This window comes from Sardina pilchardus, chromosome 14 (genome assembly GCF_963854185.1).
Source record: "Sardina pilchardus chromosome 14, fSarPil1.1, whole genome shotgun sequence".
In the NCBI taxonomy this organism is placed as follows: domain Eukaryota; kingdom Metazoa; phylum Chordata; class Actinopteri; order Clupeiformes; family Clupeidae; genus Sardina; species Sardina pilchardus.
Window position 1 is genome coordinate 6200962 of NC_085007.1, and position 23544 is coordinate 6224505.

The 23544-nt window shown below is 47.6% G+C and overlaps 1 protein-coding gene across 3 annotated transcripts in view; it reads left to right on the forward strand.

Annotated features, from left to right (window-relative positions):
- Positions 1 to 22530, forward strand: part of sec31a (SEC31 homolog A, COPII coat complex component) — a 30746-nt gene extending 8216 nt beyond the window's left edge. Inside the window, exons 11-29 of one of the 3 annotated variants that reach the window (XM_062553809.1) lie at positions 183 to 413; positions 1096 to 1170; positions 1487 to 1528; positions 3180 to 4673; positions 5933 to 6194; positions 6501 to 6679; positions 6974 to 7100; positions 7503 to 7648; positions 10017 to 10190; positions 10622 to 10870; positions 11396 to 11491; positions 13168 to 13276; positions 14206 to 14613; positions 15817 to 15852; positions 17272 to 17333; positions 17884 to 18132; positions 18694 to 18813; positions 19952 to 20023; positions 20547 to 22530. In XM_062553809.1, the coding sequence (XP_062409793.1) occupies positions 183 to 413; positions 1096 to 1170; positions 1487 to 1528; positions 3180 to 4673; positions 5933 to 6194; positions 6501 to 6679; positions 6974 to 7100; positions 7503 to 7648; positions 10017 to 10190; positions 10622 to 10870; positions 11396 to 11491; positions 13168 to 13276; positions 14206 to 14613; positions 15817 to 15852; positions 17272 to 17333; positions 17884 to 18132; positions 18694 to 18813; positions 19952 to 20023; positions 20547 to 20726 (4311 nt within the window). In that variant the 3' untranslated portion in view covers positions 20727 to 22530. The remainder of the gene's footprint in view (positions 1 to 182; positions 414 to 1095; positions 1171 to 1486; positions 1529 to 3179; positions 4674 to 5932; positions 6195 to 6500; positions 6680 to 6973; positions 7101 to 7502; positions 7649 to 10016; positions 10191 to 10621; positions 10871 to 11395; positions 11492 to 13167; positions 13277 to 14205; positions 14614 to 15816; positions 15853 to 17271; positions 17334 to 17883; positions 18133 to 18693; positions 18814 to 19951; positions 20024 to 20546) is intronic. The other 2 variants (XM_062553810.1, XM_062553811.1) reach the window with 2 other exon arrangements.
- The last annotated feature ends 1014 nt before the right edge of the window (positions 22531 to 23544 follow it).

Consider the following 23544-nt stretch of genomic DNA (forward strand, 5'->3'; position numbering starts at 1 on the left):
AAATATCAACAGCCTTTCACCAGAATTGCTTACTGAACCTTTAAACAGTTTTTCACTAGAATTGCTTACTGAACCTTTAAACAGCCTTTCACCAGGATTGCTTACTGAACCTTTAAACAGTTTTTCACCAGGATTGCTTACTGAACCTTTAAACCGTTTTTCCCGCTCTGCCCCTCCTGCAGTTCGGAGGCAAACTGGTTTCCTTGGAGAACAGCGCGCCTCCTACTCAGCCTTCCCAGCAGCCTCTGCCGCGTGTGGTGCATGTCAGCCAGGTTGTCACAGAGACGGCGTTCCTGGAGCGTTCCGCTCAACTGCAGGCCACCCTGAGCGCCGGAAGCTTCGCCGAGTTCTGCCAGACGAAGATTGAGGCTGCGCCCGGTGAATTTGAGAAGGCAGTGTGGTCCTTCCTCAAGGTGAGAGGAACATGCAGGACTTCGGAACAGGTCTTTTCATGTATACATTTAAAGGGACACTTCACCGATGGGAGAAATACGGATTTCAATGTTGGCCTTCCTGCTTTCCTATTCATGGGTTTCATTGAAATCTGTATTTCTCCCATCTGAAGGCAAACTGAGGGAATGATGCACGACCATTCAAAAACATGACTGGTTTTCTAAAGATACAAAGCTTAATGCTAATCGGTGAAGTGTCCCTTTAAATATTTTTACCCAACTTGTGGTACAAAAGAGTGTATTTCAGACTTAATTGTGTGAAAGGCTTGGCAATAAATTAATTGAGTTGAATGATCTTGAAGATCTTTAGAAGATCAGAGCTGTGATGAAATTAGGTTAGGCAAATGTTCAAGGCAAAAAGTTGTTGTTGTTTCTCTTCAAATTTGTATATTTTTGTGTAAGCATTCCAAATTGTTCCATGAAATTAGTACATTTCTGCATTTGCTTAGAACTACCTATTTAGACTGCAAACTCATGTCAGATTAATAATAATGATAATTAAAAAAAACTGCTTTCAAACTTTCAAATGAGTTTACAGGCTCATGTTTTTATGTTTGGCTCATGTTTTTATGTATGGCTCTTGCAGAGGTAATATTTCATTCATATAGATCAGAAAAGTAAAAGTTCTCTGCCTTGTCCCCAGGTGAACTTTGAGAACGACAGTCGTGGGAAGTACCTGGAACTTCTTGGGTACAACAAGGAGGAGTTGGCATTGAAGGTGAGTGAAGATTGATAAATGTGTCTCATAAGTGAATTTGGCTTAATTTAAGAGACTTTGAATATTTCATCTTCTCCTTTCATCAAACAGTAAAATGTAGTGTTGCGACTATGTTGACAAACGGTGAAGTAGAACAATTTGATGATTCACAGATGTTATAATGTGAATTGGGAATCTGAAAAGTTTTATTGCATAGAGACCTCAATGGGCTGTATCTGTAAGGATGACGATATGAGATCGTGGATGTTTGTATCACGATTTCGGTATCATTACAGCCCTAATGTCTCTGTCCCATGATGCTGTTGTTTTGTTTCAGATTGCTGAGGCGCTGGAGAAGAAAGACTCCCAGCCTGCAGAGGTAATGTTCCTTCTATGTAGCCTTCAGAGGTTCCTTCTGTGTAGCCTTCAGAGGTTCCTTCTATGTAGCCTTCAGAGGTTCCTCCTGTGTAGCCTTCAGAGGTTCCTTCTGTGTAGCCTTCAGAGGTTCCTTCATGTGCACTCATTAGTTGACGCCCTAATGTTCAGACACCCTCAGGAATCACCAGAATAACCCTTAGAGTAACTGTCCAAGTGAAGTTTACACTGTGTATGTCCCTTCAGAGCTACTTTCCTTTATTCACAAACAGACAGACTGTCAGCATTTACAGTAGTCTGACCCAAGATCTGAGGTACCGTCAGTAGCCTGCAGAATGGCTTTCTTGGTTCTTTTTAGGAACCTTCATAATAATGTCTCGATATCCTTTTAGGATCATGTAAAGGTTCCTTTAGTACCATGAAAATGTTAGGACAGGAAAGGGTCTGTAAAGGTTCCTTCAGGATCATCTAATGGCTCCTTCAGTGCCATGATGTTAGGACAGGAAAGGGTTCCTTCAGGGTCATGTAAAGGTTATTTTAGTGCCATTATAATGTTAGGACAGGAAAGGGTCGGAGGTTTTATCAGTTGTACTAATGGTGAAGGTCCAGAATTGACATATTAATGTGAATAAGTTTTTTTATCTTTGAGTTCTAATGAAATTTGGGTAAAATGTTGGGCTCTTGGTGTTTTGTTAAAGCCATTCTATTCCACCATTTTATTACCTGTGTTATCACCAATAGCATCTCTGCAACAAATGTAATCCACACTGGTATTTGACCTGAGTCCACAACCCGATCATAGCCATGATGTTATTGGTGATGAAGCACCACACCTTTTCTTTTTTGGGCTTTTTATGCCTTTAATTGGACCGGGCAGTAGAGGGAGTGACCGGAAACGAGTTGGAGAGAGAGATGGGGTGGGACCGGAAACAACCCGGGTTGGATTCGGGTCACAACCCGGGTCTGTGTGCGTTCCCACGATTATGGTATGGGCGCTGTAACCAGTTGTGCCACACCGACCCCCAAGCACCACACCTTTTCTTGGTCGCTTAAAGCACAATGCAATTGGCAAAAATGCATTGGCAAAGCACTTGCTGTCAAGTCCATGAATGTTCTATGCATATATTATTTTACAAACTGCTTGGTGAAGGTGACATTATAAGTAGTGTTTTTAAACCAGTTTGTTATTTTTTGTGTTTTTTCCTTTTCCTTTTTTTTAAGTGTTAATGATGGCAAAATATGTTTTACTATTCAGATATGGCATTTTCTCATCATTTTGATCAGTTTGTACCAAGCTTTTTTGAATGGGATATATGTTGGAACAATTTTAGAATACCCCTTCCGAATAGTCAGAACATTCACATTGACCATGGTACTGAAATTTGATTATAGTCATCTAAAGGGCTTGAGTGCCCTAAGTGAAGACATAAAAATCCTCTGTATTTTTTTTTTCTTATTTGAAGAACTATATTGAAGAAATAAGTTATAAGACAAACTGAAAATGAATAGCAACCAGATTGTTGTGGCTTACCTTGCAACTCTGCTAATGCTTGCTGTATTCTGATCCTCATATATTACCTGCCATCTGCTGTGTGTGTGTGTGTGTGTGTGTTTCTGACGCTGCTTCTGCTTTTAACCACCTGCCTCACCCTCAGGCCGTATCTGAGCCTCTAGCGGTTCCCGAATCTCAACCAGAACCGGAACCTGAGCCAGAACCTCAGACTCAAGAGCCTGAACCTGAACCCGCTCTTCCCGAACCCACGCCAGACTTCCCTGCCGACTCCTTCTCCGTCTTCCCCGCCGACTCCTTCTCCATTTCACAGCCCGTGATCCTCCATCAGCCAGAAGCAGTACCAGAACCTCAGCCTGCAGTGGACCACGTACCTCCACCGCAAATGGAGCCTGCGATTCCACCAGAACTTGCAACAGAACACGTACTTAAATCTGAGGTGGAACTCGCGCCTGAACCCAGTTCTGAAGTGGAATTTGTACCTGAAGCTGAAGTGCCGCTTGCACCAGGACCCCAGGCTGAAGGTCTTCTGCCTCCTGAAGCGGTCCCTGTGGGACAACCTCCTGAAGCGGCTATTCTGGAACCACCTCCTCAAGTAGGCATTCTGGAACCACCTCCTCAAGCTTCTATTCTGGAACCACCTCCTCAAGTAGGCATTCTGGAACCACCTCCTCAAGCTTCTATTTTGGAACCCCTTTCTGAAGTACCTCTTCTAGAACCACCTTCTGAAGTACCTCTTCTAGAACCACCTTCTGAAGCGGCCATTCCGGAACAATCTCCTGAAGCCATTACCTTGGACGCCTTTCCAGCCGCCAGCCTTCATCTGACACCCGACGCCATGGCCGCGGTGGACCTCCAGGACTTCAGTGTGCCGACACTCGCTCCTCCACTCAACCTGCTGCAGCAGCAACCTGTGTCTCTCTTCGCGCCTCCCAGTGAAGTCCCGCAGTCTCTCCCTGTATTTGCACCTCCCGGGGACATCCAGCAATCTCTTCCTTTATTCGCACCTTCAGTTGGTTCTCTGGACCCAGTACCCCTGCTTCCTGCCCCGGCAGATCAACTACCCCCTGTGAACACAGGCTTCATGAGTCCCCCTTACCCTTCAGACGCGTCGGCTGTTTCCCTAGCAGCTCCTGGCTTCGGTCTGGCCCCCATGGAAGTCCTACCCCCCCAGATGGACCTCTCCTTTCCACCAGTGGCTCAACTTCCTGTAAATGAATGTATACCCCAAGATGTCCAACCACCTGTGCTTGATACTGTACCTGGCATTGTCTCCTCACCTGTACCCGAGTCTATACCTGCTGTCGGCATAGCACCTGTGCCGGAGTGCATACCTGCTGTGGACCTTTCGGCTCCTCCACCTGAAGTGCCTGTAGTTGACTCGTCTCCTCCAGTACCCCTGCAGTCGGTGCCCATGTTCACGCCAGGTGCCCCTCCGCAGTCGGTGCCCATGTTCATGCCCGGTGCCCCTCCGCAGCAGCTGTCTCAGGCGTGTGACCTCTCTGATCCAGCAGAGGGCGCTCCTGAGCCCCCGGTGGTCATGCAGGCTCCTGCCCCTGCGGTGGATCTACCAGGGGACACGCAGGACCCAGCGGCCCCCGTTCCCTCCAAGGAGGAGGAGGAAAGAACCCCACAGGAGGTACCCTCGTCTCGAGTCGAGTACACCTTTATCTGTTGCGCTGGCACATGCCTGTTTGGTCCCGTCGTGTAGCCTCGGCCTCGGCTGTTTATTTCCTGTATGGCGCTAATCGCTAATCGAGTTTCATTATTGCAGGGTTTTTTGGTTTTCCATTACAGTCTTTACGTTTTTGGTTCCATTGTACTTTCTCTCTGGCTTTGTAACTCTATAATGAATAAGGGTAATGGCTAAGGATGATACTGATGGTTACTGACATGATGGTAATGCCTAATGCCTAATGCTAATTCTTAAGACCTTCTTGAGATGGTTAAAGGTAATGTAGATCTTACTGTACAATGGTGACATTTTTTTTTAGGATAATGGTTATGGTAATGATTATTTCTTATGGAAATTAGCCATGCTAATAGTCACAGGTATTGTTAATGGTAATCGACACTGCTAATGGGAACTGACACTGCTAATGCTAATGAGTATTGCTAATGGTACGGTGACAATGTTGACAGTAGAATGGTGATGCTAATGCTTATGGATATTGCTAGTGGTAGTAAAGAACACTGGGACACAGGAATGCTGCCAATGTAGTATCTTGATTTCCCAGAATTGCCCTGGTTACACCCACCTCATTAAGCATATAAGCAAACAATAATTTAAGTAATTAAAAAACAAAACTCATTTAATTGATTTAAATTCTTAAAGCACACATGTAATGCTATGTGACTACCTTAAAGTATATTTTACAGCTACAGTACTGTTATATGATAATTATATGTATGTATAAGCACACAAACAAACACTATTTTGTGAACTGAACACTGGAAATCAGACCAAGGCAATATTGGGCATTTTTGTTGTCTGTCTTTTACCTGTAAACCATTTTTTATGTACGTTTGTTGGTACATTGTATATTTTAAGCATACATTTTCTAGAGATAATTTACTTGATTTGACGGTGAAATGGAGCCCCAGCTGACATTTTTAAAAATGGACATAATTATATAAAGCTTAAATGAACATGGAAGAACTACAGTGGGCGGTTGAGCCTATGACTATGAACATCCATGTGTCTATGTGTTTTGACAAGCCTGTTGTGCTCCAGAAAGCTCATTAAAGGAACACTTCACCGTTTTTTCATATTAAACTATGTTAAAGTGTACGGTGAAGTGTTCCTTTAAGTAACATCTGAGGGATCCGGCCGGTAGGCCGCTTCTAGAACATGCTTGTCGTGTGTGGTGCTTCTCTAACTTCCTGTTTGTGTAATAGTGGATGCCGGAGGAGGAGGAGGAGGTGGAGCTAGAGCTGGAAGAAGATCTTCTGCCAGAACCGGTGCCAGTGACTGTGGTGGAACCGGAGATGGAGGAGGAGGAGGACGCAGCTGATGACCTTATTGAAGAACCCTTAGAAGATCCCACGGAGGACTCGAGCACAGAGCCTGCAGAGCCCGCCACGGAAGCTGAATTGGTGGTAGAACCACCCGCACCTGCTCCGTCCGTTTCAGAACCGGTCAAACTCAAAGTTCGCAAAGGTGGGCATGTTGCAGTGTGTGCTGAGGATGTTTACTTGGTCCTGTAGATATTTGTGTGTGTGTGTGTGTGTGGTGTATCCTATGACTGCTTGTGATGTCCTGTGTTTAATGTGGTTAGTTTGATGTAAATAGGTGTGTGTCTGTGTCTGTGTCTTTGTCTTTGTGTCTCTGTCTCTCTGTCTGTCTTGTATTTTCTGTGACTCATGTTTAATGAGGCTAGACTGATATAAAAGAGTGTGTGTTTGTTTTGATGTTTAATGTGACTGCTGATCATGCCCCTTGTGTGATGTGTGTGTTTTTTTGTAGACGTGGACGGTCTGATCACACAGGCACTGCTCATAGGCGACTACGAGAGTGCCGTTGATCTCTGTCTCCATGACAACCGGATGGCGGACAGTATCATCCTGGCCATCGCTGGTGGACCGGAACTCCTGGAGAGGACCCAGAAGAAGTACTTCCTGAAGACCCAGACAAAAATCACCAAGGTAACGTGGTCCCACTTAAAGAGGTGCCTTTTCATATGCAGTAGCATAATGATAGTCCATATCCACCATAAACAGCTACTGTTCTTTGGAAGAAAATAATTGTTAACTATGACTACAGCGGTAACTACAGCCTCGCTTAGTGCACTGTTTAACTGTGTGTGTGTGTGTGTGTGTGTGTGTGTGTGTGTGTGTGTGTGTGTGTGTGTGTGTGTGTGTGTGTGTGTGTGTGTGTGTGTGTGTGTGTGTGTGTGTGTGTGTGTGTGTGTGTGTGTGTGTGTGTGTGTGTGTGATCAGCTCATCAGTGCGGTGGTGATGAAGGACTGGCTGGACATCCTGCAGACGTGTGAGCTGCACAACTGGAGGGAGGCACTAGCGGCGGTCATGACCTACGCCAAACCCGAAGAGTTCTCCACTCTCTGTGGTCAGTTCTCCCTCCCTCCCTCTCTCTCTCTCTCTCTCTCTCTCTCTCTCTCTCTCTCTCTCTCTCTCTCTCTCTCTCTCTCTCTCTCTGTAGTTAGTTCTCTCAGGGAAGTGCTGGTTGTTTTTCCTGTTTTCCCATAACACATGGAGAAGTGGGAGGCATTGGCTTTGGTCCTCCTTTAGTGTGAAATATTTATGAATAACACTTCCATTTGTGTGTCTGTGTGTGTGTGTGTTGGTCTGTGTCCTTGTCCATATCCATATGCGTGTGTGCGTGCGTGTGTGTGTGTGTGTGTGTTTGTATGTGTCTGTGTCCATATGCGTGTGTCCGTGTGTGTGTGTGTGTGTGTGTGTCTTTGTGTTTGTGTCTCTGTCTCTGTGTCTGTGTGTGTGTGTGTGTCAGGTCTGCTGGGCTCTCGTCTGGAACAGGCGGAGGACTTGTCTCTGCAGGCCCAGGCGTGTTTGTGCTACATCTGCGCTGGCAGCGTGGAGAAGCTCGTCACCTGCTGGACCAAAGCCCAGGAGTCCCAGTGCCCACTCTCACTGCAGGTCAGTTGGCAGTGCCCACTCTCAGCAGTGCCCACGGTGTCTACAAGTCAGTAGGTAGTGCCCACGATGTCTGCAGGTCAGTTGGCAGTGCCCACTCTCAGCAGTGCCCACGGTGTCTACAAGTCAGTAGGTAGTGCCCACGATGTCTGCAGGTCAGTTGGCAGTGCCCACTCTCAGCTGTGCCCACGATGTCTGTAGGTCAGTTGGCAGTGCCCACTCTCACTGCAGGTCAGTTGGCAGTGCCCGCTCTCAGCAGTGCCCGCTATGTCTACAAGTCAGTAGGTAGTGCCCACGATGTCTGCAGGTCAGTTGGCAGTGCTCGCTCTCAGCAGGGGCAGCCGTGGCCTACTGGTTAGGGCTTCGGGCTTGTAACCGGAGGGTTGCCGGTTCGATCCCCGACCAGTCCACCACGGCTGAAGTGCCCTTGAGCAAGGCACCTAAACCCTCACTGCTCCCCGAGCGCCGCTGGTTGGGCAGGCAGCTCACTGCTCTGGGTTAGTGTGTGATTCACCTCACTGTGTGTGTGCTGTGTAATTCGGTTAAATGCAGGGAAACGAAGTTCCCTCACGGCATCAAAAAAGTAAATATTCTATTCTATTCTACTTCACTATGTCTACAGGTCAGTAGGTAGTGCCCACGATGTCTGTAGATCAGTTGGTAGTGCCCACTCTCACTGCTGGTCAGTTGGCAGTGCCCGCTCTCAGCAGTGCCCACGATGTCTGCAGGTCAGTTGGTAGTGCCCACTCTCACTGCAGGTCAGTTGGCAGTGCCCACGATGTCTACAAGTCAGTAGGTAGTCAAGCCAAGTCACTCTATTTATATAGCACATTTAAAACAACAGCCATTGACCCAGAGTGCTTCACAGGTAGAGTTATCTTGCAAAAAAAAGCAATAACAAAAGGAGGATATACATAATAAGTGTTGTGCTGACAATAAGGCACAAGCCAGGAATAAAAGTTACAAAACTCATAAACTAGAGATAAAACATAGAGTAAATAAATAGACAAATAAATACATAAAAAAGGCTATTAAAAAGTCCAAAAATAAGAAAATACTTAAACCAAAATAATAAATAAATGACAAATAAACTCTACAAAGGTAGTGCCCACGATGTCTGTAGATCAGTTGGCGGTGCCCGCTCAGGTCAGGCAACAGTGTCAGCTGTGCCCGCCGGTCATTTGGCAATGGCCACTTTGATTCCTTTGGTCAGATTCCCGCTCTTTCTTCAGCTCAGTTGGCAGTGCCCGTTCAGGACTGCCCGGTAAGCAGTTAGCCCTCAGCAGCACTGCTCAGTTAGCAGGGCCTGCTCTCACTGCGGGTCAGCTGGCTGTGCCCACTCTTCGCTGTGCCCTCTCTTCGCTGTGCCCACTCTTCGCTGTGCCCTCTCTTCGCTGTGCCCTCTCTTCTCTGTGCCCTCTCTTCTCTGTGCCCTCTCTTCGCTGTGCCCTCTCTTCGCTGTGCCCTCTCTTCGCTGTGCCCTCTCTTCGCTGTGCCCTCTCTTCGCTGTGCCCTCTCTTCGCTGTGCCTGCCCAGTCAGGTCAGATTGTAATTCCCACTCATGGCAGTTGGCACTGCCCGCTCTGTTTGCACTTTGCAGGACAGTTGGCACTGCCCGCACTGTTTGCACTTTGCAGGACAGTTGGCACTGCCCGCTCTGTTTGCACTTTGCAGGACAGTTGGCATTGCCCGCTCTGTTTGCACTTTGCAGGACAGTTGGCACTGCCCGCACTGTTTGCACTTTGCAGGACAGTTGGCACTGCCCGCTCTGTTTGCACTTTGCAGGACAGTTGGCACTGCCCGCACTGTTTGCACTTTGCAGGACAGTTGGCACTGCCCGCTCTGTTTGCACTTTGCAGGACAGTTGGCATTGCCCGCTCTGTTTGCACTTTGCAGGACAGTTGGCACTGCCCGCACTGTTTGCACTTTGCAGGACAGTTGGCACTGCCCGCTCTGTTTGCACTTTGCAGGACAGTTAGCACTGCCCGCTCTGTTTGCACTTTGCAGGACAGTCGGCACTGCCCGCTCTGTTTGCACTTTGCAGGACAGTTGGCACAGCCCACTCTGTTTGCAGGACAGTTCGCGGTGCCCACTCACAGCCACACAGCTGTGCCTGCAATAGCACTTATAATGTCTCCCATCTGGGCAGAGAGAAAGGAATAACATTTTAAATAATTTTCTGCATATACATGTATGTATGTTTATATGTTTTTGTTGAATGTTGTGTTTGTATTGCTGCTGAAACACTGTAATTTCCCCTTGGGGATGAATAAAGCATCTATCTATCTATCTATCTATCTATCTATCTATCTGTCTATTGTCCTCTCTGATGGTCAGTTTGAACTTTGCCCTTTGCCCTTTGCTCTTTCAGGACCTGGTGGAGAAGGTGGTGATTCTGCGGCAGGCGGTGGAGAGGACTCACGGGGCGCAGGCCTCTGCCGTGGGCGCCATGTTGGCGCAGAAGATGGGCCAGTATGCCAGTCTGCTGGCGTCGCAGGGCAGTCTGGACACCGCCCTGGCCTACCTGCCTGAGAACAGCAACCAGGTGAGCAGCCACACCTCCACGACCCCACACACCCTCACTGACTGCTACTGAAACTTTGCTGCTGGTGTATATTACCTATATATATATATATATATATATATATATATATATATGGTATAATATACTTTCTGTAATAACTTACTTGTCTATCAGTATGATAATGTGGTTGTCTAGGCTGTTGACTGTTGGTTATGAGGGGTGTGTAACAGTAGTGTGTGCTCATGATAATGTGGTGGTCAAAGCTGTAGTAGTGGTTAGTATAAGTACTGTATATATACTTTTTTGATCCCTTGAGGGAAATTTGGTGTCTGCAATTGCAGTATCCCAATTCAGGAAATAGTGAACTCGCACAGCACGCAGTGAACAAGGCTATACGTGAGTGTGAGTGCGAGTGTGAGTGTGTGTAACCCAAGTGTGTGTTCCCACGGCAGGAGGTGGTGGAGCGTCTTCGAGATCGCCTCAGCAGAGCTCTCGGCCACCAGGTGGCAGCTGCCCCCGTGACTGCCCCCCAGGTGGCAGCTGCCACCCCCCAGGCCCCCAGCGCCCATCCTGCTGTGCCCACAAACATGCCCGCCGCCAGGCCAGCGGCCGCGCCAGCCTATGCCTACAACCAGCAGCACTCCGCACAGCCTGTGCCCACACCGGCACCAACACACACAGCACCTCAGTACTACCAGCAGGTAATGCACACACACACACACACACACACACACACACAGCACCTCAGTACTACCAGCAGGTAATACACACACACACACACACACACACACACACACACACACACACACACACACACACACAGCACCTCAGTACTACCAGCAGGTAATACACACACACACATGTACATATACATATACGCACGCACGCACACACACAAAGTGTGTTGCTATGTTATTGATTTCTTATGGGGTGTGTGTTCCAGTTATTGGTCTCTTGTTGTGGTGATTTAAAAACAGCACTGATGGTTCCTCCTGCTGATGTCATGTCTGTCAAGATAATATTGTGTGTCTCACTTGAACCAAAGATTCAGTGTTACACCAGCTATTGTTCTCTTCTGTGTGTGTGTGTGTGTGTGTGTGTGTGTGTGTGTGTGTGTGTGTGTTGATATGGACACACTTCTGGGTGGTGTTGGTGTGTCTGTCTTCCACATTATGATGGGCCTTTGTTGGCATTGTGTGTGCGTGTGTGTGCGTGCACGCGTGCAGTTCAGGTCCGCGTCCACAGTCACCTCCTGGAGTAACCAAACCCCAACTGCCCTCCCCAGTGCCCCTCGCCCGCTAGGCCCTGCCCCTGAACCACAGGTACACACACACACACACACACACACACACACACACACACACACACACATACATACACACAACGTAAACCAGTACGCACACACACACACAGCACAACAAGTACGCACTCATGTACACACACACACACACGCACACACACACACACACACACACACAGGCCTGCTGTTTACTAGCCTCCGCTACAGTAAACCTACATACACCAGCAGACTTGTTCTAGAGCCACAATTCCATTCTGTATACCAAACACAACCACAACCACAACTTTAGACGATTCACCGTGTCCAACAAACCCACCCTACTTGCTATTCCACACATAACAAGCCCACTCACTCACTCACTGCATCCATGAAATACCTCAGGACAGAAGTGGACCCACTCACCTACTCCGCTGGTTCTGGCTCTCAACACACCCTCCTTATTCCTTCACATCCCAAACCCCACCCCCTCACATACCCTACCTGTTCACTCAGGTGTGTGTGTGTGTGGGAGTGTGTGTGTGTGTGTGTGTGTGTGTGCATGCACGTGTGTAGTGTGTTGTGTGTGTGACTCCTGCCTGCCTCACTCAGTAACGTGCCTTGCTTTGGTCCAGCCTGCTTCCCCAGCTGCATGTGGTCTCGGTCAGTAGAGTAGCCCTCAAGCTCTTCCTCACAGCCCAGCAGTGCTGTTACGCTGCGCTGCCACCTAGTGCCTAATGCTTGTACTGCACCTCTCCCGTTATTCTCTCACGGTAGAGTATAGTAGTAGGCCTCACTCTCCTCTCCACAGGCCAGCAGGGACATGATGCTGTGCTGCCACCTAGTGCCTGGCGCTTGTACTGCACCCCAGTCCAAGTTGCGGTGGTGGAGGATGGGACTTCCTGTAGTGTGCCTTACCATTTCTCTTCTCTCCAGCTGTTTCTAACATTCCGCATGACCTCACCCCTCTGGTTGAAATCGGCAGGGTGCGCACGACCTTCTAACACCTGTATCCATGCAACATTTAACAGCCATTGCAGCCTCCAGCTTGTGTCTTGCGTCCATCTCACACACACACACACACACACACACACACACACTCACACTCATACACACACTCTCTCGATCGCTCACACACTCACACACTCAAACTCATGCACACACTCACACACACAAACACACACACACACACACACACATACTCTCTCTCCTCTCTCGCGCATACGCTCACACGCACATTCTCTCTCTCAAACACACACACACACACACACACACACACACACACACACACTATCCACATGCCTGTGTCCTGGTCCACTGACTCACTCTGGCCCTCTGATGTCAGTCTGCGTATGTCGGTAAGTGAAGGTGGATGACTGCCTGGATGGCTGGTTCCCGTGGCAACTGTCTCCTGTCTCACCTGATCACAGAGTGTGGCGCCTATGGCCCCTCTCAGCATCACCTGTGCTCATTCAAATGCACATCCAAATAAATCTCTTCTTTTTTCTTTCTGTCTCTGCCTTCCTCCCTCTGTTTCTCTTCTCTCTCCATCCCTCTCTTTTTCCCATCCTCCCTATCTTTCTCCTTTCTCTCCCTCTCCCTCCCTCGCTCTCCTTCTCCTCTAATCCTCTCTCTCTCTCTCCACTCCTCCCTATCTTTCTCCCCTTTCTCATTTCTCTCTCTCTCTCTCTCTCTCTCTCTCTCTCTCTCTCTCGTTCACAGGTTGACCCTGGTGTTCCACCATTTGGTCTTCAGGCTCCTGTGAGTGCCGCCCCTCCTGCGTCATCTGCTCCAGGATTCATGCAGTCACATCAGTACCCTCACCCTCAGAGTAAGTACCCTACGCTGGCTACTCTCAGTAGTACCCTCAGAGTAAGTACCCTACATAGGCTACTCTCAGTAGTAACCTCAGAGTAAGTACCCTACGCTGGCTACTCTCAGCAGTACCCTCAGAGTACCCTACAGTACCCTACAGTACCCTTCAGTACCCTTCAGTACCCTACATGCACTCACAGCAGTACCCTCCGAGTAAGTACCTTACATGCACTCACAGCAGTATCCTCAGTGTAAGTACCCTACATGCACTCACAGTAGTATCCTCAGAGTAAGTACCCTTCAGTACCCTTCAGTACCCTTCATGCAGTCACAGCAAGGCTCCGTGTACTGGCTGTTAGCGAGGGGGAGGACTTTCCTTCTTTATCCTCACTGTGGCTCTGCTGGCCGGAACCATGAGAGGTCACTCTTCTCTGCCCTCCACTCAGTCTTGCCCTGATGACTCTCATGGCCTTAAGCATGTCCAGTGAATGAAATGTCATGGTGTGTGTGTGTGTGTGTGTGTGTGAGGGATGCATTTGTTCAGCTCTGCTCATGAGTTAGCGTTAGCTCAGATGAGTATAGCTGTCTCACACAGATCCATCTCTTTACACAACCTCACAACCGTGTGTTTGTTTGACTGAAGTGAGACCATACATGATTGTGTGTTTTTGTAAACATACTGTGTTAATGTTTGCTCACTTTGCTGAATCTCCTGTCAGTGCATGTGTAATCAGGATTAGCATGTTAGCATGTAAACATGATGTGATCTGATGGCATGTCTTAATGGAACTATTTGTGTGTGTGTGTGTGTTGATGTGTGTGCCTGTGTGCATGTGTGATCGTGTGTGTGTGTGCGCATGCGTGTGTGTGTGCGCATGTGTGTGTGTGTGTGTGTGTGTGTGTGATTTAACTACCTCTGATCTCTCTCTGTCTGGCTCTCTGCAGTCTTTCCTCACTACAATGCCGGGGCTGCTGCTCCCCCGACCCTCTACAACCCTCTCCAATACTCTTCATCGCCCCCTACTGGCGCGGCTGTCTATCCTCCCTCCTCCTCCTCTGCCCCTTACCCCCATCCCCATCACTACATGACCCCTGCTGCCCCCTACCCCCCCGGGCCTTCCGCAGCCTACCCCTCCCATCCTCATCATCATCCTCCTCCTCCTCTTCCTCACTCGCTCCCTTCTCCTCCTGCGGCCTCTGTCGCTCCCTCTTTCCCTTCTCCTCCGCCTGTCGCCTCCTCCTCCTTCGCTCCTTCCTCTCCTCCTCCGCTGATGGGAGGAACGCCGTTTCAGCAGGGCGGGCTGGGCTCCCCCGTCTCCAACGCCCCCCCTCCACTGGTGCCCGGAGCCTCAGGTACACAGATGCATGCCTCACAGAGAACAGGTCCGAACACACACACACACACACACACACACACACACTGCTGTCAGTACACACACTACTGGTGCCCAGAGCCTCAGGTACACAGATGCATGCCTCACCTGACACCCAAGCGCCCGCTCTGGGGCCCGCCTCACGCAGAACAGGTCCCAACACACACACACACACACACACACACACACACACACACACACACACACAGGTACACAGACGCATGCCTCACCTGACACCCAAGCGCCCGCTCTGGGGCCCGCCTCACAGACAACAGGTCCGAACACACACACACACACACACACACAGGCCCAATCCCAATGTCCGGACTCACGAACTCACGGACTTTGGTGCGTGTTCTCGCGCAATTCGTAAGGGTTTAGGGCTGTCCCAATGTCGAATTACAACGGGCGGGAGGGTTTGAGTACAGACTTACCGAGCCCTTTCCGTGAGTCTGCATCGGTGCAGACTTAACCTAAGGGAATTACCCACAGTTCAAAGTGTTGTGACGTTTACCGCGGAGATCATAGAAAAATCCGGAAATGAAGGTAAACAACAGCGCGCACGACACACGTGCATGGTGCAAATGTTAGCAACGTCTTTGTTAGTAAACATCGCAAAGGTACATGTGATCTCGTGAAGTGCTGTCCCAATCCCAAATACCTATCTGAGCCTATGTGGCCTCACACACTCACTCACTTAGCACCTGAGATCAATTAAGTCTGTGAGTCTTTAGTTCTTAGTCTTTAGGACTGACATTGGGATTGGGCCACACACACACACACACACACACACACACACACACACTGCTGTCAGTACACACACTACTGTCTCTGCCTCACTGTCACACACTCACATATCGCTAAAAAAAAATAAAACCTTTCCCCTGTGCAGCACACACACACACACACACTGTACCCGAGGAATCCATTTTGAATGTGATGGGTGAGCAAGCTGTAGATGAATTTAAAAAGTGAAATAAGGTTTTGCTCCCTCCTGACGTAGAGGGAAATAAGGAGCTATTCATTCATATCAAATGTAAACAAATAAGGTATAGATTCATTCCAGATGTGAAGAGATATGGTATAGATTCCTTTCCGGTATATACAGTACAGTAGAGGTGGGTACGGTGCGTCTCCATCTCCCCAGCGTGAGGTGGCCAATCTGATGGTGTTTCCTTCACAGGGTCCATGAGTCACGATGAGAACAGTCTGGCTGAAGGTGAATCCGAGCAGACGGTCACTAAGCGCTTACCATCACAAATCAAAACTTGAACTGATTCCAAGACCCTGTCTTAATAATGCCTAAAACAAATCCTTTGGCTTCTGGCTGTTGTAATGTTTGTGAATATGATCATAATGTTCCTAGTGCTGGAACAGTAACATTGCTCATGGCTGAATCTTTATGTATCAGGAATGATCATATCAATCAATAATATTGTAAGTGATGCAATAATAATGTTTCGGGCTGAATCATTATATTGCAAGAGACAGAGTCGTAATATTGCTTCATTTACCATATGTGAGCGTTTCCAAACTCCAGCCTATAGGACTGGCTGCTAGGTTGTTGTCTTGTGAAGGTTAAAGGTTAAAGGCCATTTTAGCATCGGACTAGCTATGCTTCCTTACCAGCCACAGTGTCCGCTTCCTGAGCTGCTGTTTGGCTAGATACTTATAGATACTTTAGCCACTTATACTTATTAATTTGACTAATAAGGGCGCACTCACACTAGGTACGGTTCACCCGTACCGTACTGGAGCACGGTTGTCTCTGGTCCCTGTTCTGCGCTCACACTGAATAATATATCAAACTGTGCTTGGGTTGAGTTGCTGTGTTCTAGAATCTTTATGCAAATATGTGATTGTTAATTGGAACGTTATTGTTTATTTCGTCATGTGTTGATGTAGTCTTGCTAGTAGCTGTTATAATGCTGTGTGGTTATGTAGTCTTGCTAGTATCACTCATAATGCTGTGTGGTTATGTAGTCTTGCTAGTAGCAGTCGTAATGCTGTGTGTTCATGTTGTCTTGGTAGTATCAGTCGTAATGCTGTGTGTTTACTTCAATAATACTGAGTGATTATACAGTCTTGCTAGTCAGTTATAATGCTGTGTGGGTTTAGTGTGGGCTAATACTGAGTGGTTATATAGTATTGCTAGTCAGTTATAAAAGGTTTAAAGGTTGGGCTAATACGGAGTGGTTATATAGTATTGCTAGTAGCGGTTATAATTTGGTGTATTTATGTAGTTTTGCTAGTAGCAGTTATAATGCTGTGTGATAATGCTGTGTGATGCTGCTGTGAGTGTGTGCTGTGCTAGCCTAAAGCAGCTCTTGTTAGTCTTCACTTAGCCACTCAAGATCAAGGTATGGAGAAAAGATGTGATCTCATATGGTTTCTTTACGTTTTTAACAGCTCTCTGGTAGGCTAACGCAGGCGTAATTCTTCTCCTGAGTCTTGTGTAATTGATTGGTGATTATGGCTATGCTGCGCTGCGCTGCTTGAAGCAGGGTGCACTTTGTTGGGTGTCATTACAGTCGATCGCTCACGTATGTGGAGTGACCTCCTTACACCTCCTTCCTGCAGAACTGTAGCACTAATGGACCCCCCCCTCCTCCTCCCCCCTTCCTCCTCCTCTCCACAGGACCTCAGAATGGTTGGAATGACCCTCCCACCCTGACCACTAGAGGTCCCAAGAAGAAGAAGGTGAGCGAGCAGTTCACACACACACACACACACACACACACACACACACACACACACACACACACACACACACACACACACACGTTATGTATTTCCCGGCCGTTCATTATGATCCCCATGTGGTTCTTAACATGAGTGTAATGTGTTCGACTAGTGTACACACACACACACACATACACACACACTCACACACACGTTATGTATTTCCTGGCCGTTCATTATGATCCCCAAGTGGTTCTTAACATGAGCGTTATGTGTTTGACTAGTGTACACACACACACACACACACACACACACACACACACACACGTTATGTATTTCCTGGCCGTTCATTATGATCCCCATGTCGTTCTTAACATGAGCGTTATGTGTTCGACTAGTGTACACACACACACACACACACACACACACACACACACACACACACACACACACACACACACACACACGCACACATTTTTTGTGTTCCCCTTGTGGTTCTTTAACATGAGCGTTATGTGTTCCCCCGTGGTTCTTTAACGTTCTCTCTCTCCCCCCTCCCCCTCTGCAGGTTCTGGATAACTACACCCCTCCGGCCCCCATCACTGCCCCCATCATGTCTCCGCTAGGGGAGCCCCAACCGCAGGCCCCGACGGGCCCCCCACAGCCCTATCAGCCTGGCATGCAGACCCCCTACACCCCCATGCAGCCACAGCCTCCGCAGGGCCCTGGCCCGGTCCCCGGCCCCCCCTCCATGCCCCACCTGCCCCACATGAACGTGGAGGGGGCCCCCGGCGCCCCTACTGGAGGCCGCATGCAGGTGCGTCCCTATTATGGGAGTGTGTGCTTATAGCAACTCTTTAGTTCTGTCAATCCTATGCAATTATTACTGGGGCTATACATGAAGATGCAGTTAGTTACCGGTATATGTTTATTTATGACAGCTCTGTGTTTCTGTGTCCTATGCAATTATTACTGGGGCTATACATTAAGATGCAGTTAGTTATATGTTTATTTATGTCAGCTCTGTGTTTCTGCCATTCCTATGTAATATGCAATTATTACTGGGGCTATACATTAAGATGCAGTGAGTTATGGAGCTTAATAGAAAATGTTGAATCTAAAGCTTACTGTAAATGTTAAATGAACCTTAAAGCTGAGAATGTGTTTTGCTTGACTACGTCACATTAGTTAGTCATAGAATTAGATTATAAAAACATCTTAACGCTATGGTGGATGGTGTGGCGGTTGCTCAAATATAACTATTTGTCTGATGATGGCTCCTGTGTTGGTGTGTGTGTTGGTGTGTTGGTACGTTGGTGTGTGTGTGTGTGTGTGTGTGTGTGTGTGTGTGTGTGTGTGTGTGTGTGTGTGTGTGTAGCCCATGCAGAAGCTGCCAGCTGAGAAGATTGCTAAGAAGCCGATCCCTCAGGAGCACATGGTGCTCAAGACCACGTTCGAGGGACTTGCACAGAAATGCCTGGCTGCTGCTTCAGACCCGGTGAGGCTTTTCTCTCTCTCACACACACACACACACACACACACACACACACACACACACTCACTCACTTAATCACTCACTGTCCACCTCCATTCTTGGCCTCTCTCCCTCACTCTCTCTCTCTCTCTCCTTCTAGTAGTAGTAGTTTGAGTAGTGTGACTGTTATAGCTGTGCAGTAGACATCAGTATCTGAGGGCTAGGGTAGTATCTGAGGGGTAGGGTAGTATCTGAGGGGTAGTTTAGTATCTGAGGGGTAGTTTAGTATCTGAGTGGTAGGTTAGTATCTGAGGGGTACCGTAGTTTTAGCCTGGGTGTTCCCATCCTGCCTTGCGCTGTGATTTCATTCACGCTGCTAAGGCAGTCTGGAAACTATAGCCCTAATTTTTGCCTGAGATAGGGGACCAATCACAGAACAGGGGGGAAAACAAGACCATGATGAGCTATGCACGGACGCATTTGATAGACATCTGTGGCGCCCAATGAACAGATCTGGGCATTTTTTTCAAATACGAGAAAATTAACGTCTGGTTGCCAGACCACGTCTCATTTGAGAAGTGGTAGGCGCTAGCTAGGCTACCGTAATTTAGTATCTGAGAGGTACAGTAGTTTAGTATCTGACCAGTCTGATGGTTCAGTAGCTTGGTAGCTTTGTATTTCTTCATTTAGCAGAAGCTTTTATCCAAAGTGACTTTTCTGTCAGTTATATTACGAGGCCTTTGTCCCTGGAGCAACTTGAGGTTATGTGTCTTACTTAAGAGCATAACCGGGAATTGAGCCCACATACTAGCCCAGCTCCTTAGCCGCTACGCTACCACCACCCTACAGGCTACTGCATGCTAGCCCAGCTCCTTAGCCAATACGCTACCACCACCCTACAGGCTACTGCACGCTAGCCCAGCTCCTTAGCCGCTACGCAACCACCACCCTACAGGCTACTGCATGCTAGCCCAGCTCCTTAGCCACTACGCTACCACCACCCTACAGGCTACTGCATGCTAGCCCAGCTCCTTAGCCAGTACGCTACCACCACTCTACGGGCTACTGCACGCAAATTCTGTGTATATCAACATGTCCCGACATTTGGACGTCGTCTCACCAGTCTGACAGCTCCGTATCTGACGTCCTTCGTCTCTTTCAGCAAACCAAGAGGAAGCTGGACGTGGCCAACAAACGCCTTGACATGCTGTATGACAAGCTGAGGGAGCAGAGCGTGAGTAGTGTGTGTCTGTGTGTCTGTGTGTCTGTGTGTCTGTGTGTGTGTGTGTGTGTGTGTGTGTGTGAGGGAGAAAGAAGTGTAAGTGGGTGTGGGTTAGGAAGAGAGAACGACCGACCATTTGTGTGTGTGTGTGTGTGTGTGTGTGTGTGTGTGTGTGTGTGTGTGTGTGTGTGTGTGTGTGTGTGTGTGTGTGTGTGTGTGTGTGTGTGTGTGTGTGTGTGTGTGTGTGTGTGTGTGTGTGTGTGTGTGTGTGTGTGTGTGTGTGTGAGGAAGAGAGAACGACCATTTGTGTGTGTGTCTCCATGTGGTGACAGAGAGTGTGTGTGTGTGTGTGTGTGTTTAGTCCTAGTTGTAAGCCCGCCCTCTCTCCTGTCCTGTGTCCCCACAGCTCTCTGCAGCCATAGTGGGCGGCCTGCACAACATGGCGCGCAGCATTGAGGCGCGAGCGTGTGTGTGTGTGTGTGTGTGTGTGTGTGTGTGTGTGTTTAATCTCCTCTCCTGCCCTGTGTCCCCACAGCTCTCTGCAGCCATAGTGGGCGGCCTGCACAACATGGCGCGCAGCATTGAGGCGCGGGCGTACGCCGACGGCCTGAACATCCACACACACATCGTCACCAGCAGCAACTTCAGCGAGATCTCCGCCTTCATGCCTGTGCTCAAAGTGCTGCTCACAGAGGCCAACAAACTAGGGGTGTGAGACAAGGGGGAACACACACACACACACTCACACTCACACTCACATGCTGTATGTGTGCACGCATGCAGGCACGCACGTACACTCCACACACGCATACCGGTACACACATTCTTTTGCACAAACACACACACACACACACACACACACACACACACACACACACACACACACACAGATGCTGCCACTCTACCAGTGTTAACGCAACTCTAGTCCAAGCCATGACTGTCCTGATCAGTACGGTGCCCAAAGGTCGGGACGCGGGACCAAGCGCTTGACCGCCTGCCAGTCTTACTCTCATCCTAATCACACCTCTGACGTCTGTCTTCTGTTTCCCAATTTTGTTTTTTATTTCTTTGTTTTGGTTTCGTTTCTTTGTTTTTATTCGTTGTTATTGTTCGTTTCCTGTTTTTGTTCTGTGCGTAATCATGTGAGAGCAGAGTGCAATGGGGTTCCCCCGAAGGAACCCGCAGAACCCACCTCACACAGATGGTGTTTACAGAACTCATCTTTTAAACCGGGTGGCATTCTTAGAACCCACACGGAACCCTACTGACTGTGTTCTAACGGTGGAACGTGCACCCCGGGGCTAGTCAGCTCCATCTCCAGTCGTCCCTCCATCTGGGGATCTACTGTAGAGTCTTTCCCGGTTCTCTGCGGGCTCCCCAGAACCGATCTAATCATTATTTAACTCTCTTGAAGCTTTTAGGGAAGACCTTTAGTCGCAGTTGCAGAGCACTAGTCTGAAGAATGCAGCATGCTTTAAATGAAGTAGACGACCCAAAGAGGTGGTTCTTCACTCAGTCACCTTCTGTAAGCCAAACCCCAAAGGTGACTGACTGTAGTAGTAATCTTGCCTTCAGTGTGTATCAGTCAGTTAATCGTACTACAGATGCAGTGCTTTTAAGCTTGGGCTATTTTAATTCAAGAAGCAAGATTCAGCTTGACTTTCCTTTGCAGCTTTTTCTATCAGAGGATCCAAAACAAGCAAATATTTCCATATATACTATTTATTTTAAAGGTTTTTAATTTGAAAGTTGCAATGGCAGCGCCTTTTAATTATGAGAATAATTGCTGCAATATTTCTAGTAGTACCAGTGATCACGTTGTCAACCAAGGGCTGCCCATTGAAGCATTGAAGTGTCTCAAGTCACTCACATTATAATCATCTGATCACTGGCTGTGGGCTACTCTTTTAACAGCCCAGTCTGATGAGTTCTTTATGATGACATTATGCATCCAGAGATGTTCATGACAAGAGGTTTGCCAAGGCTCAAGACCATGAGTAACAGAGTGGACAAAGACCTTGGCTTGACCACAGGCTTGAAAACGTAGACACAAAGGGAATGTGTGTGAGTGAGTGTTTCTGACACATCTCCGTATATTTGGTAACGTGTACTGTACGTGTGTGTGTCTGAGGTTTCAGTTGTGTCATGGGCCGTTGAGATGAAATATTTGCCTTCAACTTCTTCAGCTGAAAGCAGCCTGTTCTGCAAAACGCTACAGCTTGTCCTCAGAGATGGAGGTCCTGAAGATGGAGGTTCCACAGTCATATGTGGACACCTGGCTCCTGACTGGTGTCTTTCCTCTCCTGTGAGATCTCTCTGATCATCAGTCTGATGTAAAATGTAGTAGCAATCTACAAAGAAAAAACTGGTCTAGGACATTGATTAACATTTCTCTGCAGACGGGTTGGAAAAGTAATTTGTTATCAGGAGTCTGTAATGCTATGTTTTTGAATCTTATCAATAAATGCATAATTATGTAAACCCATGTGAATCTTTTTCTCTATAATATCTGAGTTACACACATATATCTTTTCAAATAAACAGCAACACCACTGAGACTATTTGGTTAGTCATCAAGATGACGTTTTTTAGGTGATGAGTGCTACAGATCAACAGCAGAGGTCATAGATAACCATGATATGACAATTTTGTGAAGTCTGCTTTTTGTGCAGGACACGTTATATGTATAGTATATTTGATCCCGTGATGTTGGATGCTCGTTATGTTTTAGCTGCCATTAATTTAGTTAGTTGATTATGGCACACGCCTGACACATCAGATCACAAGGAACCTTGCAAACCTGTAAGAAGCTGTTCTAAATATAACATGGCTTTGGTAGACACGTCATGTACTGTAGCCTATGATGTTCATAGAAGCGTTAAGTCGAACCGCTTCTTCAACTTTGAACTTTTCAACATTTTTCAAAAAATTACCGAACACAGGCTTGGAGTAAATTGATTAAATGTGACTATATCCGAGATGTAAGCGAAGACAAAATGCTTTAATATCAAATTTAAGTGTGTTCAAATTGTAAGCCTAAATGTACGGAATTGCCTTGCCTTGGTAAAAGACAGAAAAGTCAATCTATAGTTGCACTTACATAGGCGTCTATATCTGCGTGCATGGCGCAAGACTGGTCTGTTGTGTTTTATATAGGCTACTGCACTATTGTCAGAACAGGGTTTTTTTAGCATCCAGACCGGAGAAAATGCAATGTTTCGGACATGAAAATAATATTACGCATTGTGTCGTATTTAAATGTGGTTACACCCAGAGCAATAGAGATTCTGGTTACACCCAAACATCGTAGCGCTCTATGATCTTTGATTACACCTATGTTTACGCATTGTCTCCCATCATATAAAAACATAAACAAACACATTTCCAAGTTAACCTCAGCTCTGGACTGTAGAATTGTCTTGTAATACTTAATCGAGTCGTAAGTTTATGTTTAGCGTTCTTCTATTAATTCTGGAAACGCTTTAGAAGCGTATGACCCTGCCGAGAATGGGATTTAAGCTTTTCGCGGGTAT